Raw genomic sequence first — 16776 nt, 5'->3', positions numbered from 1 at the left:
GTTTATAGTACATAACTTTGGAATAACTTGGTAGAAAATGTCTAAGAAATGTTAAAACTTATAGAATTAATTACTAGAGACTCAGTGCATGAATTCCTGCATAGGTAGGGTCTCTCTGGGTGGCCTGCAAGCATCAAGCAGAAACCCACAGTCCAACACTACATGCAGCTCCTACCTGTAGCTCCCGATCATCCTGGCCCCATGTGCCTGCTGCAGGCTCATGCCCAGTCAGTCCTGATTGGGAGAGGCTTGTGCTGCCACAGCAGCACCCACCAGCAATGAGCCCTGTGTTTGGTGCCCTCCTAAGGGGAGTGGCCTTCGAGATCTGGCTGAATCCAGCTCTCTGACATCCCCTGAGGGGTCCTGGGTTGAGAGAGAGTGCAGGCCAGCCTGAGGGACCCCACTGGTGCATGGTGCACCATTTGGGCCAGGAGGGACTATGGGAGGGCTCTAGGCTGTGGCTGGCCCATCTTGCTCAGTCCCAATCAGCTGGACCCCCACAGTTAGCTAATCTACCAGTCAGAGCATCTGCCCCCTGTAGTTAGTGCATGTCATAATGACTGGTTGAAAAGTTGACTGTCTGCCCCCTGGTACTCAGTGCACATCATAGCAGGCAGTTGAGCAGCCTTAGCATATCATTAGCATACTACACTTTGATTGGTTGTTCGATTGTTCTGCCCTTTGGTCTATTTGTATATTACCCTTTTACTATATAGGATAGGATTTGTAAGCTTATAGAGATTATTTATGAAGAATATGGATGAAAATACTTTTTGATGTTTCTCTTTAGTTTCTAATTTTATACTTGGTGAATAAAAGCATGTATAAAATTAGAAAAAATTTAAAATATGATGGAAGTAATTTCACTAAGCCAAGTGTCAGTAATTGTTTTCCATAAAGCAATGATTATAATTATTATTAGTTTTATGTGCTTATTATTTTCCAAAATTTTGCATACTGTGTATGTAATGCTCTCTGTATTTCACAAATTAAAAAGCCAATACAGAATGAAGCTCAATAAAAGTTCATGTAGCTTGCAATTGGCAGAGCTGGGACTGGTATCCAGATTTGTGTGATACCTGCTAATCTCACAATTTCATAGGAGAAAATTAAATTACTATATGCACATGAGAAAATTATTACAAGGAAAAATGCAAGTATGTTGGAATGACAATATAATTTATGATAATAAATGCTAATCCTAATGCAGTCTAAAGAGAATTCTGATCTTTTTGGTCTCTAAAAATATCTAAACTTTACACTGTAACCAATGATTTTTGAAAAAGAATTTGTTGGTTTACCCAGAATAGTACATAGATCATAATTATAGCTGTAAAATGTTACAAAGGTAACATATCTATAATTCCACACTCAGATGCACAGATAGTATATTATCAGCAATCAAGAAGCCCCCAATAATCCCTATTGTAGTCATAAACTTTTCCACCTCCTCAAAGATAACCTCTGTCCTGATGTATAATACCTCAGATTAGTTTTATTTTAACTTAATAGAAATGGGATTGTATAATATAGTTTTGTAAGTGACTTTTTTCACTCAGTATTATGTTTGTGAGATTCATCTAAGTTGCATATGGCATTAGTTCATTAATTTTTATGCTGGGTAGTTTTCCTTTGTTGTACACATACAATTTAATTATACAGAAAATGTGGATTATTTCCAGTTTGGAACCATTTATGAATAATGCTGCTATGTAAATAATTGTACATACAAAAGCATACATATACATGATTGGGATTGCTATATAGCTTTACAGATATTAACAAAGAGTTTTCCAAAGTTGATGTATAAATTTAAATTCTTATCACTAGTGAATAAAGTTACAAATTGTTTTGCATCCTTTTCAATATTTGGTATTTCAGATTTTTAATTTGAGCCTTTACAGTAGCTTTATAATTGCCATTCCTTGTTTTCATTTACATGTATTGATGACTAATAAGACTAAACACTATTATAACAGAGGCTAATTGAAAGGCCTCTGTTGAGATTTCTATTTTTCTCCTAGATTATATGTATTTCTTTAGTGATATCTGTTGTAGATATTTAAAATATATATTCTAGATGTTAATCCTTTGTTGATTTTCTTTATTATAATGATGTCCTTGCCTTTTAACTCCTTAGTGATAAATATATATTCTAGATGTTAATCCTTTGTTGATTTTCTTTATTATAATGATGTCCTTGCCTTTTAACTCCTTAGTGATATGTGTGTTTTTTAAATAAACAGAAATTTAAAATTCAATATACTCCATCCTTTTTGTTATAGTTAGTGTATTTTTGTCCTGAGAGTAAAAATAAAATTTTCTACTTTAAGACTCAGAAGATAGTTCTCCTGGATTGTCCTATCAATACATTTTTATTTCTATTTAGATTCAATTGAAATAGTATGATTTATTGCAATGACCATTCTTTTCTCAATGTTCTACAGTGTCACCATTAACCAAATGCATATACATGCTTGAGTTACTTTATGGACTCTAATAAGTTTTGTTTGTAAATAAGCCTGTATTTATGTCAATGCCACATTGTTTTAATACTGTAACTTTATGACAAATTTTGATATTTAGTAGTATTGTGAAAGAAAAATTGAACTAGGTGATAAAAGAGGTGAGGAAGAATTTATTTGAGACTATTACAATAGAGGAGAGAATGAACTCATTTCCACTGGACAAAAGGCTGGAGAGGTTGTCAGTGCTGGGATGAGCTAGGATAAGAGCAGTGGAGGACATTATAGGATTGGATAGTTAATGTGATTATGCTTTCTGTGTTTGTTAATTGTCCCTTATCAGAGTTGAGCTACTACCCTCCTTTGGAGTCTGGGAGACAAAGGCTTGCTTTCTTTCTTTCTTTCTTTCTTTCTTTACTTTACTTTACTTTACTTTACTTTACTTTACTTTACTTTACTTTACTTTACTTTAATAGTTGAAAGTATTACAAATGACTTTTTCTTTTTATTCCTATTGATCCCCTTCACCCTGTACCTTCACCTTCCAGGCCTTCAACACACTATTGTTTATGACCATGTTCTATGCCATTTTATATAAGACTAGTGGCCTAGTGCACGAAATTCATGCATATTAAAAGGAAATTAATGAGAGGAAGTATTTCAATATTGCTATTGCCCTTTCTCTATAATAGAAGTGTCAGAGATGAAAGAAAATTAGTAAAATGTATATGAAAATTTCCCTCCTGTCAGAGTCTGGGGCGCGCCATGGGACCCAGAGTCAAGTCCCTGCCCACCTGCACACACCTCAGAATTGCATGAGACCCAGACCTGGCTGGCCACACCCCCATCAAGCCCTACAGGGCAAAGGGGCATAGCCTCAGGTCCCCCAGTCCTGGCTCCAGGGTGGGAGAAACAGCCTCAGGTCCCCTGGCCTGGCCTCAGGTCCCATGGCCCTGGCATGAGGGCATTAGGCACGATGACCATTGGCATGTTAGTTCTTCATTATATAGGACAAGTACCCCAGTTAATCTCTCTCAACACACCACCCACCCCTGCATACTGATTCCTCAGTCTATTATATGCTTTTATGACTCTGGATCTATTTTGTTCATTAAATTTCACCTATGACTGAGATCAGGTGAAACTTATGTTTCTCTGATTGTCTTATTTCACTTAGCATAATACTCTCCAGGTTGCTCCATACTGTCTCAAAGGTTAAACAGGGGTCTTCAAACTTCTCTCATTATGAGAATCACCTGGTAGAGTTGTTAAAACACAGATTCTCGGATCCCAACTATAAGAAGTGCTATCAGGAATCTGTGTTTTAACACCTCCACCAGGTGATTCTCATAATGAGAGAAGTTTGAAGACCCCTGGGAGATACTTCCTTTTCACAGCTGCATAGTATTCAATGGTATAAATTTACTACAGCTTTTTTGTTCACTTATCTACTGATGGGAACTTGAATTGGTGATTTCTTATAGATGGAATATTCCAATGCCAATGGTTAGAATGATACATGGTGGGATATATGTTTTTCACTCACTTGATTACAAATAAGACATATTTGAGCATTCTCCTGGTTTAAAAATATAAAAGTCAAAGATTTTCAACCCTTGTACAAAACATAAGTCCCAGTAGACTATAGATAGCATATGAATATCTAGTAATTTTGGTGTTATCCTAAAATGTTTTATTGTATTTTGTATTAAAATTCATCTGTGCTCTAGCTTTATTACATTTGGACACAAAAATCTTAGTTTTTGAACCCTTAACAATCACAAGCATCTCCATAATTTTTCACAATTTTCAGAGCATTTTAACATTTGTTGACCTCTGTCTGACACTACTAGCAGTGACCTAGCTTGGAGGATAACAGAGCAGGTTTCATTATCTTCATTTCACCAGTGGGAAAACTAAATAATGTCAAGATCTGAGAATTTTCTGACAGATATTACCAAGTTGTGCAACAGTAAATCTGAGACAAGAATTCAGGCAATCTGTATTTTAAGCATAGTGATGTGCATAGCAAGTTAGCAGATTCATAGATTTCACTATATGACAATGCCTATTATAATTAAAGATCTAGACTTTGATGTAGAGAAGACAGAATTTCACATATGACTCTCACCTCTTATGGGTCATCAAATTTACCATAAATAGTTCTGCTGTTACATAAACACTGGTAGGCCATTATTTAATGAAGAAGAAAGAAGAAAATGTTTCTAAGACAATTTTTTGGAGAAAGGCCCATATTTATAACTACAGTTGTGCATTCAGCTTTGATACATTTATACACTGTGTGAAATTCATGTACTACTCAATAAGACATGAAACATAAATGTCAAGAAGCAGAGAGGTGGGAGGCATGAGACAATAAAGGACAGTACACCCTCAAGCTACCAAAGAGTGCCTGGGAATGTGCTGAATGTTGGGAATAATGCTGTCATTCTGGAATACTCCTTAGGATTTCTGCTCTTTATTTTCTGGTATCCCAGTTGAATAGACCAGTGGGAGCTGGAGAGTACAAAGTTTATTAAGCTGCCACAGAACATTAAATATTAGCCCTCAAATAATAACAGCAACAACAACACAGGCTTCCAAATTTATTCATTAGCACTTTATGAACTCATAAAAATAAATAATATATGGAACCAACTTTAACAACACAGGAAAATATGCTTCAAGTTAAAAATCTCACTATATTTTTAGCATAATCACCAAGACAGAATTTTATTAGTGAGCCAGACAGTCATATTTACCTTTAAAAAATAAGTTCTTACAAATAGCATATCTTCTTGATCTGGAAGTATATTTGCTGATTTGTGTTTAATATTTCAGACAAATATAGACTTCTAAAGTCAAAATGTTTTAAGATCAGATTACAACTTTAGGCTTCAAATCATTGCCAAGTGAGTTAGATAAAATATATATATATTTTAAATCTAGTCACACTTATGCTAAAATTAAATTTGAAAAGACGCAGAAAGGATTCAGCATCTGAAAACCTCACTGTAGGTTTTGTAGCAGAAATTACAAGGTATATTATCTGAATGAATGACATCATGAAATATTATAGGGCTTGTATCCAGGTGGATCTGAGGGCAAATCCCAGGTACTCAATCCTGTGACCTCTGTGTTCTTAGGCAAGCTGCCCAACCCATCAGAATGTCACTTTTCTCATCTGTACCTTTAAAAGTCACAGTCATGAATTCCTTGAGTTCAGTCAGGACTTATTACAGGATCTTTAAACAGCAGTAAGAATGATCTTTTCAGATCCAATAAGTGTTTCCTAGTATTGATACATTTAGAACATGTTTTCCACCCTTTCCCATATGGTAGACAGTGAAGATAAAAGGTATGCCGTTTTGTGGTATGCTGCTTCAGTTAACAGCTTGTGAAAACATGCAAAATTGAGAAGAGAATCATAGACTTGGCTAAACATTAGTCACTGATACTCTGCCCTGATTCTAGCCTTATAATGTATATTAGTTCACTGCTTCCAATGAGTTAATCGATTTTTTTTAGTCCACTATTGGTAAGATGAAGTTGCATATCCTTTTTTAACTGTATAGTTGTCTATAAAGAAAGAAAAATTAAGAAATAAGTTATTTTAGAAGCCTCACTACAGATAAAAAATCATTTAGTTGGGAAGCGTATTTCAGACGTTTAAATTGCAATAGAAATGAGATTGGCTGCTTGCTGCCTCCCTTGCTTATAAATCCTATTTGCTGCTTTGTGTGGTCCATGGCACATAATTGTTTCTTCTTTAGTGGACATACTCCTGGGAACACTTTCTCTCTTAATGCCATATTTGATGGGCATAGATGAACTATCACATTCTATCACTGGCTTCAATAAATTCAAGGGTCAAAGTGCTTAAGTTGTACCTCCCAGATTTGTCAAATTTTCTCCATTGCCTCTATCCAAGTGTTCTTCAAATAGCCAATTTTTTTTTTGCATGTGTTTTGAAAAACCAACTCTACCAAACAAAGGAACTCAGATGATAAATGTCCTTGGCATGTATAGCAATATGAGATGTGAATGAAATGGGAGAGAAAAAACCTCCCCATTGCAAATCTGAGCATAGATGATAATGGAGTTGTGATTAAGCCCATGAAAATGTGTTAGAGTAAGTGAACTGATGTTTAACTTCTTTTACTGCTGAAACAAAATGAGGACATAAATAAAAATTAATTTCTTCTTATCACTTTATGAGCTGTTACAACTCATTTTGATTTGTGTGTGTGTTGCTTACCTAGCTTTAAAAATAAGCATTCTTTTTAAATGTTCAAGGAATTAAACAGTGGTCAGCAAACTGTGGCTCTTGAGCCACATGAGGCTCGCAAGCCTCGTTTTGCTGCTCTGTTAACTAATGAGTTTGCCAACCACTGCCTTAGGGAAAAACACTTAAAAACATTTTAATAATGTACTAATGTCTTTAACCTGAAATCAAAACTTCTAGGTAAGGGCAGTGCCTTACGCAGTGGTCAGCAAACAGCAGCTCTTGAGCCGCAGTTTGCCGACCACTGGATTAATCTACTTAAATAGAAACTCAAGGAAACACTGATGTTTTTTCTCTAAGGAAGAGGTTTCTAATCCCCTTGTAATGATTCTTTAAATTAAAGTTTTTAGCTTCCTTACAATCTCATTCAATTCAATGCCTTATACTTATGTAAGAGTTTGGTTGTATCCTTCCAATTTTTTAGCTCCATCCCTTGTAATTCAAATTAAGGCCTGTATTTCTAAATAATAAACAAATATATCCATTAATTTCAAGCACTGTGCACAGCTATTTATACTTGTGCATATGGAATTACAAAAATCTACCTGTAGGTAGACATGTACAGCTTACAAACAAGCAATTTCTGACTCACTTATCTAATCTTATTGAGATTAGTAAAAAGCACCATGGCCACATTACAACAGGAAGTGACTTAGATTCAGTTAATTGAGTTTTATGAGAGGAAGATAGGTTTAAGCAGTGGAATGTGTTACTAAAAGATGTATGTTCTATTGTGTTGGAAATCTTTAAGAAGAGTATACTTTAGGTTTAAATATCTATTTGTAAAAATTTAATAAGTACCTTTGTAGAATAAAATATATGACCTCTGGTGTTTCTTGATTTGATATATTATAATCAATCAAAATGTATATAACCACTAACATCTATACAAGTCCATTTTAATTTAAACTACTTTCTAATACATAATCTTGTGTAATATTTGTAGTGATTTTTAAACAGGATATTTTATTTTCTTTGATAAATAATAAATAATTTAACCATAATTTTTCTAAAAATATTCACTTGATTTCACTGGGCTGTTTTTGGATAATAATTTCACTAGGTCAAATAATTGCCATAATTATTATAAGGAAAGTATGTATTTAAAATATGCTTGTGATTTCTAAAGATATTAGCATATTAGTAATTTAAGCAGTTGCCCACAATCTAATACTTGAATCCAAGTTGTCTGGCTCTTAGATACTTTTACCTTCCCCACATAAAACAGTATTGTAAAGTGATAATGTATTTGCATTTGGGAAGTTGAGTAACATTTAATCACAGTTGTATTCTCCAAAATTTCCTTACTGTAACTATATCTTTACTTCTAACAGTTTTATTTAGGTCAGATATTTTGTAATACCATGAAATCAGCCTTTTTTAAATATGTATTTTATATTTAGTTATACAAAATACCATACCAAAATACCAAAGATTGGTGGCTTAAACAACAGAATTTATTTTTCCACAGTTCTGGAGGCTAGAAGTCCAAGTTAAAGGTATCGGCAGGTTTGGTTTCTTCTGAAGCCTCTCTCCTTGGCTCACAGATGGCTATCTTCTTGCTGTGTCCTCACCTGGTCTCTACTCTTCAAACACATCTCTGGGATCTTTCTGTGTGTTCTAATTCCTTCTTATAAGGATACCTGTTAGGTGAGATTAGAGCCCACCCTAAAAGTCTCATTTTATCTTTTTAAAACATAATTATTAAATTGATTGGGATGACATTGGTCAAAATGAAGAAATAGGTTTCAGGTGTGGGTTTTTATGTTACCAGATCTGTATATTGCACCATGTACCCACCACCCAAAGTCAAATCTTCTCCTGTCACCTTATATTAGGAGCCCCTTCTCCCCTAAACCCTTTGCTCTGGCAATAACCACACTGCTATTTGTGCTAATGAGTTTCAGTTTATATCCCACATATGAGTGAAATACTATAGTTCTTAGCTGTTTCTGACTTATTTCACTTAGCATAATGTTCTTAAGTTCCATCCATGTTGTTGCAAATGATGTTATTTGATCCTTTCTTATGTGTGAGTAGTAGTCCATAGTGGATACATATCACATCTTCTTTATTCAATCCTCTATCCTTGGACACTTTGGTTGTCTCCATGTCTTGGCCTCCGTGCATAACGCTGCAGAGAAAATTGGGGTACATATGTCTTTGAGAATAGATTATTTTGGCTTTTTTCAGATATATACCCAGGAGAGGGAATGCTGGGTCTTTTAGTAGCTCTATTCTGAATTTTTTTGTGGAATCCTCAGACTGATTTTTATAGTGGTTATGCCAGTTTACATTCCCACCAGCAGTGGATGAAGGTTCCCTTTTTTACATCACCTCTCTAGCATTTTTATTGCTTGTATTATTGATAATAACCATTGTAATAGGTGTGAGATGGTATCTAATTATAGTTTTAATTAGCATTTCCCTAATTGTCAGTAAGGTTGAACATCTTTTCATATATCTGTTCATATGTCTACTTGAGAGAGGTGTATTTTCAGGTCCTCTGCCCACTTTTTGATTGGGTTGTTTGCTTGTTGTTTGAGTTTTATAAGTTCTTAATATATTTTTGAAATTAAACCTTTGTCAGAGCTACTATTTGCAAATATTATCTGCCAACTGGTTGGCTGCCTCTTTGCTTTGTTGTCAGTTTATTTTGCTCTGCAGAATCTTTTTACTCTGATATAGTGCCATTTGTTTATTTGTGCCTTTACTTCATTTGCTTTTGGGGTCTAGTTTATAAAATGTTCTCTATAGCCAAGGTCCTTAAGTTTGGTACCTATATCTTGTTCTATGTAACCTATTGTTTTCGGTCTTATATTTAGATCTTGGTCCATTTGAATTATTATTTTTTGTACATGGGGACAGACAGTAATCCATTTTCATTCATTTGCATGTGGCTTTCCAGTTTTCCCAGCACCGTTTATTGAAGGGACTGTCTGTACTCTGTTGTGTGTTTCTGAGTCCCTTGTCAAAATTTATCTGTCCATATTAATGTGATTTTATACCTGGGCTCTTTACTCTGTTCCACTGAGCAATGTGTCTCTTTCTCTGCCAATATTATGCTATTTTGATCATCATAGCTCTGTAGTATAATTTGAACTCAGGTAGTGGGATATCTGTAGCTTAGTTCTTTTTTGTCAGGATTGCTTTGGCTATTCAGGGTCTTTTGTGGTTCCAAATAGATCTAATAATCTCTCATTCTATTTCTTTAAAAAATGCCATTGGGATTGTGATAGGATTTGCATTAAATCTACATAGTGCTTTGAGTAATATGGCTATTTTAATTATGTTGATTCTTCCAATCCATGAGCATGGGATGCTTTTCCATTTTGTTGTGTCTTTTCAATCTCTTTTAATAATGTTTTCTAATTTTCAGTATATAGGGCTTTCACAATATTTGTTTGTTTGTTTTTATCATCTCTGCTACTCTATGCTTCTTTATTAGTGATTTCAGACCATTTATAATTAGAATAATTATTGATGTATGAGGATTTCCTATAGCTCTTTTATCTTTTATTTTCTGTTAGTTCTGTCTGTGACTCCACTGGTTCTTTTCCTTTAGAATTTTGTCCATTGTTTTGTTTGGTGGTATTCCATAATTCCTTTTTATTTTTTTAAGCTATGTGTCCTGGTTTGGGGATTTTTGTGTGTTGTTTCCATTAGGTTTATAAAAAATCAAGTTGTATATATACTGTTTTTTTTTCTTTATTGATTAAGTTATTACATATGTGTCCTTATCCTCCCATTGCCTCCACACACACCCTCACTCAGGCCCTCGCCCCCCTGTTGTCTATGTCCATTGGTTAGGCTTATATGCATTCATACACATCCTTTGGATGATATCTCCCCCTTACTCCTACCCTCCCCTACCTTCCCTCTGGTTTGACGATCTGATCAACGCTTCTCTGTCTCTGAATCTGTTTTTATCCATTAATTTATGTTGTTTGTTATATCCCACAAATGAGTGAGATCATGCAATATTTACCTTTCTCTAACTGGCTTATTTCACTTACCATAACCCTCTCCAGTTACATCCATGAAGTGTAAATGGTAATAATTCCTTCTTTTTTACTGCAGTGTAGTTGACTTTTTTTCTTTTGAGTGTATCTAATATGCATCTTCCCTTTGCCAGTTTAGACTTTTCCCCCTTTCTCTTTTATGTTTTTATTGTCGCAAATTTTCCCTGTTTATGCTATAATATTTTTTGTGATTTTCTATATAGTGTTGTGACCTTATGTTCCTTTGTTTCAGGTAGAATAACTCCCTTGAGTATTTCCTGCAATGAATGTTTTCTGGTAATAAACCCCCTTAGATTCTGTATGTCTGGGAAGTCTTTATTTCTCCTTCATATTTAAATGATAATTTTGTTGGATATATTATTTGAGGCTGGTAATTTCTCTTTTCCAGATGTTTGAATATTTGGTTCCACTTTGTTTTGGCTTGCGGAGTTTCTGCTGAGAAGTCGGATGAAATCCTAATGGGTTTTCCTTTGTAGATAATTTCCTTCTTTTCCCTGGCTACTTTGAAAATTTTTACTTGGTCATTAATTTTTGACAGCTTTAATACCTAGTGCTTTGGAGAGGGCCCCTTTGGATTGAATTACCTAGGTGTTCAGTTTATTTCTTGGATTTGAAGATCTAGTTCTTTTCATAGATTTGGAAAATTCACATCCAATATGTGTTTGAAAAGACTCTCCATTCCATGCTCCCTCTCTACTTCGTCCAAAATGCTCATAATTCTAATATTGCTTTTTCTGATAGAATTGGATATGTCTCATAGAGCTCTTTTACTTTTACTTATGCTGCAGTCTCTCTCCTCTTCCCTCTGCATAACTTCTTGATACATATCTTCTATATTACTAATTCTTTCCTTTATCTGGTTGGTTCTCATTTCCAGGATTTCTGATTGGTTCTTTTTAAATGTTTCAATAATTTTGGTAAGGTACTCATTTTATTTGATGATTTATTTTCTGCCAGCACTGAATTGCCTGTTGGTCTTTTCTTGCATCTTGAGTATTTTCATGAAATCTGTCATTTATATCACATATTTCCATTTGTTCCAACTTGCTTTCTTGTGATTTTAAAATTTTCTTTCTGTCAACCTCTTTATGGTGCTTAATGGGATTTACTGTCTTCTTTTGGTTACTCATTTATCTCTGAAGAGTTCTTTCTACTATTTTTCAGTAGAGGGTGTTGAATTGCAAGATTTTTTACCTCTGTGGTCTCGGATTCTGGAACCTTTGAGTCTTCTATAAGACAGCGCAGTTGTGCTACTTGGAGGTGGGATTTGTTTAGCTGTCACAGTAATGGTGACCCCTGACTTCCTTGGGAACCTACTCCAAGCATCCCTTCTGGGAATCAGTCACAGAGGGAAACAGCAGTTGTACTGCAACAGCTCTTGGTTTACAGATAACATGTACCTGGACCTGACTCCAAAGGCAGTAGGAGGTGAGTTTTGGGAATACAAGTAGCAGTATGGCTTTGTGGTTCTGCCTCTTCGTCTGAGCACTACCACCCAGACTTATAGTGGAAAGCCACAGAGTAGAACCCCATACTCTTTCAGATATCTGTTGACTCAGTCACTGTTTGCTCCACTCTGCTCACCCTGCTAGACTGTCCTACAAATCTCTATGTTCCATCTTCCTGAAAGAAGCACCTGCTACTGTGGGCTTTCTCCCCTCTCCTGGCCAGTGGAGCCATGAACTCTTGGCTGCAGGGCTGTGTTTACTGGCTGTCTGTGCTTTCCTCCCTTCTTATCTTTCTATTTAATTCTGGTTGCCCACCTTTAGATATTTCAATCTTCAGGTCTCTCAAGTGTGTGTCTGTGTTGATGAGAGGTTTCTTTGTTAAATTATAGTTGGTTAACTTGTTGAAATTTCAGGGGGAGGAAAAAAAGGTATGCTTTCATGTCACCATTCTTCTGAAATCACGCTTCCCCCATTTTATCTTAAAAGAGCTATCTCCCAATAGAGTCATATTCTGAATTACATGGGGACAATGTTTTAACATATGAACTTTAGGGGGATACACAGGTTCAGTCTATTACATCTCTATTTTGTTCCTTTGGGGCATATAGTATGTGTTCAGTCAATATTTGTTGTTAAAATAAAATCATGATTGACAAATAAATGAGGTAGAGGCTAGCTTAAATACTAACTGAATTATATACCTGCTTAATGAAGTATCAAAATTATCCATTATAATTATTAGAAGACAAAGGACACTTAATAAAATTCTTAAAATAGTTGTCTTAACTATAGTAAATATGTACCTAAAAGAATATTTATTATCAGTTTTGTGTGACTCATTCATATAGTGAAAAAAACCCACACTTCCTTTGTGCAGAAAGCATTACAACATATTTAATTATGTAAAAACTAATGATACTTGGTTTATGTTACATATAAAAATATAGTGTGCACAAGGACATTTGTGACAGCTAAAGAACTTGCAGTTATTATTCAGACAATATTATAGTTTTCTCACTAGACAAGTTTAGAGATATAGTAATTTTTAATAGTTTATAACAATAATCCAGGGAGTTTTAAAAAATGCATGTATGCATATAATTTGTTACTAATGATTTTCTTCTCCAATCAATAAATATAAATAACACCAATTACACAGGATCAATTCACATAAGGGTATGCTTAGGAATGCATTTAATATAATAATAGAGTTTTATTCTTTGGGGTGTATTTTCTGACCAAAGAAAATTACACATTAAATACTGTCAATGCAAAATGCTCTTTGCTTTTATCTTTATGACTTTGCTTTCTTATATTTACTGTGGAGACACTTCAAACAGTGGTATGATAACTGCTTCAGATATCTTGTAAGTATCTTTGCTTTTCAATGTGAGATGAAAAAGTGAAATAGTCAAAGGCAAGCTAAAGGAGCAGTGCTTGTCAATCATAAGCAGAAGCAAGGATGGTGTTCTTTACAACTCCTATTATATATTGGAAGCTCAAAATTAGATATTTAAATCATTTTGCCATTTTGAATGGAATTCAATTAACAGTTAAGTGTTTGATGACATTGTGGTGGGTTGTCTCTTCCCCAGGTGCTGGGAGATCGATGGGCAAACATCTGTAGGTGGACAGAAGATCGCTGGGTTCTTTTACAAGACATACTTCTAAAATGGCAGCGTTTTACTGAAGAACAGGTGAGTCGTGGGAAAATGCATCAGTGAAAGACATGGAAAGATGTTAAATGAATTAATGAAAAAATGATAATCTACTTTAATAATTATTTTCTTTTGGGGAATTATTTAATTTCTTTCAGTGCCTTTTTAGCACATGGCTTTCAGAAAAAGAAGATGCAGTGAGCAAGATTCACACAAGTGGCTTTAAGGATCAAAGTGAAAAGTTATCAAGTCTTCAAAAGCTGGCAGTATGTATTTTTTATCTTTCAATCATGTGTTTAAAACTCCCAATAGTTTATATGAACACAATTATTTCATTCTTTTGTTCTTCCTATCCTAAACTAAATGTCCATTGTTCTTGCTTAGATCAGCCTGTTTAACTATATCATATAGTTACTTTTCTTAATTAAAATAGGAAAATCTAAAGTGCCTTAGCAGGCTGCTTTAACAAAATATCATAGACTGGGTGGCTTAGACAACAGACATTTATTTTGCACAGTTCTGTAAGCTGAGAAATATAATTAAGGTGCTGGCCTCTCAGTGAGGCCCTTTTCCTGGCTTCCAGACAGCACCTTTTTTTTTCATTGTTTGAAGTATTACAAATATCTCCTCTCCCCCACCCCCATTGACCTCCAACCCCCAGCCTCCCTAATTCCCCAGTACATGCCCTCATCTGCCCTTCCCGCTTGTTTTGTATCCTATGGTTATGCTTATATGCATGCATACAAGTCTTACAGTTGATCTCTTACAGCCCAGTCCCCCAACCTCCCCTGCCTTCCCACTGTAGTTTGATAGTCTTTTCAGTGCTTCTTTGCCTCTGTATCTATTTCCCCCCCATTTCTTTCCTTTAAAAATTATTGCCTCTGCAGACTAGAAATGATCATATAATAACAAAAAAATGTTTGAGTCCCAATTTCAATGACCAACAGTTCTGAGTCCCCATTTCAATGTCAAACAGTTCCTTATGTGTACATGTCAGCAATGATATCTGGATGGTGGGCACATGGTGGCAATGCAGGTCCAACCCTCTCTGATTTGATCCCAGGCAACCTGCAGCAATGCACAGCTGCTGACTGCTAGCATGGCAAGACATAGTTAGTATCTTCCATCTCTGGACTATTTCTCCTCTTGTCTTTGTGGTTGGAGCAGACCTGTCAATTCCTCTCTGTTTCAGGAATCCACGTGATCTCTGAGTTGTTTTCTGAAAATATACAAATATCTTCTCAACCAAAAGTTAATGAAGTCATCTTTTCTATATAATTGATTTGGGATCCTTTTTATTTTTGCCCAAACGATTTTCCTTTGGCTTGTTTAGACACCATGTGTGTTTTTCATGGGTGTCTTCCTGTTAGCAGTACAAATGAAAATTAATTTTGTAAAGTAAAAATTTCCTAGATGTAATTTACTTACACGATATTTTTCCTTACATGATATTACCCTACTATCCCCCTTTTTTGATTGATGGAGGCTTTTGTAGATTTTATAATGCAGTCTTGATAACTTTAATTTTTTGCACAAAAATATGAGTGCTTTAGGTTCATTGCATGTTCAGGAATTTTACCATGAGATGAACTACCAATAGAAATTTTAGTTACTACTTTAGGAACAGCTTTTTGTCCAGTACCATTAGTTTTTCTAGAATATTCACTTATTTCAATTAGCCAATTTAAATTATTCTGAAAACATGATTACTATTTTACTGTCAAATTTAATACTCTTCCAACAATCTTAGTTTACCCTATAAATATTAGTGGAAAGGATCATTTGCATTCTTGAATAGGCCCTGAGCATTCCTGCTGCTACACTGGATTTAGATTTACGGCAGCTGCTGTTGGCCAAGTCTCTGTTACCTGGGTCCCCATCTGAGCTGGGCCAAGTCTCTGTCTGTCACCTGTGTCCTGATCTAAGTTGGGCTTGGGAAGCAAAGCAGCCATGGAGGCAGGAAACCTCCCTCAGAAGGGATGAGGGTTCAGGCCCCTGCAAGGTTGGGGGGCTGAGAGTCTGTGCTCCACCTCTCTTGAACCCCCAATTCTCTCCTGATGGCACCTCTGCAACTGTGCCTGTCTTAGGTTGTTCCTTCCCTAAGAAATCTTACCCATCTCTGGCTAACCAGTCATCCTCCAGGGCCAAGCAGGGTGATGTGAGGTTCAGTTCTGTCTCCTTGGTAGCCTATGACCGTGTGGCCTCCACACCCAGCACCTTCCTTGGGATCCCCTTGCCTTCTGGTGGGGCCCCAGCACTGATCACATATCTTGGGGAACTCAGGTTTCTTCTCCAGGGAGGGCCCAGCTCATAAGATTGGTCGAGAGAGAGATCCATGGTACCAGCCACCATGAGGCTTCAAGCTCAGCATGAACAGAAATCTCTCACAATAGATGAGGGAAATTAGATTGTGAGAAGAAAGTCCCTCTTGGCAAAAAAGGTAAGAGGGGCCAATATAGAATGCTCAAGTGCCTTATTAGTGCCTTAATTCCTTCTGAAAGGGATTAAATCCTTTCATATCCTTTTGAAAATTGCTGCCAAACATTCAAAGAATTAGTTTGTAAGTTTGTTTGGGATAATTGTACAATATGCTGTTGTAAAAAATCTAAAATTATAATGACACGAGAGGCCTGGTGCACAAAATTTGTGCACTGGGGTGTTGGGGGCCTCAGCCTGGCCTGTGCCCTCTCACAGTCTTGGACTTCTTGAGGGATCCCTTGCTCCTTACCACATGCCTGCTCGCTCCTTACCACTCAGCTAGCTGCTCCTTAGTACTGCTACAGAGGTAGGAGAAGCTCCTGCCACTGCCACTGCACTCACCAGCTATGAGCCTGCCTTCATGCTCAGTGGCTGCTTCCCCTGTGGGAGTGCACTGACCACAGGGTCAGCTTCTGCATT

At 35.9% G+C, this 16776-nt stretch overlaps 1 protein-coding gene across 4 annotated transcripts in view; it reads left to right on the top strand.

Annotated features, from left to right (window-relative positions):
- DMD (dystrophin) overlaps positions 1-16776 on the top strand; it is a 1962662-nt gene that overhangs the window by 443363 nt on the left and 1502523 nt on the right. For all 4 annotated transcript variants that reach the window (XM_045582357.1, XM_045582356.1, XM_045582355.1 and 1 more), the window contains 2 exons: positions 13816-13917; positions 14037-14144. In XM_045582357.1, coding sequence (XP_045438313.1) covers positions 13816-13917; positions 14037-14144 — 210 coding nt within the window. The remainder of the gene's footprint in view (positions 1-13815; positions 13918-14036; positions 14145-16776) is intronic.

This window comes from Pipistrellus kuhlii, unplaced genomic scaffold (genome assembly GCF_014108245.1).
Source record: "Pipistrellus kuhlii isolate mPipKuh1 unplaced genomic scaffold, mPipKuh1.p scaffold_m20_p_16, whole genome shotgun sequence".
Taxonomy (NCBI): domain Eukaryota; kingdom Metazoa; phylum Chordata; class Mammalia; order Chiroptera; family Vespertilionidae; genus Pipistrellus; species Pipistrellus kuhlii.
Note: the sequence above shows the minus strand (reverse complement) of the source record. Positions and strands in the feature narration are given on the sequence as shown.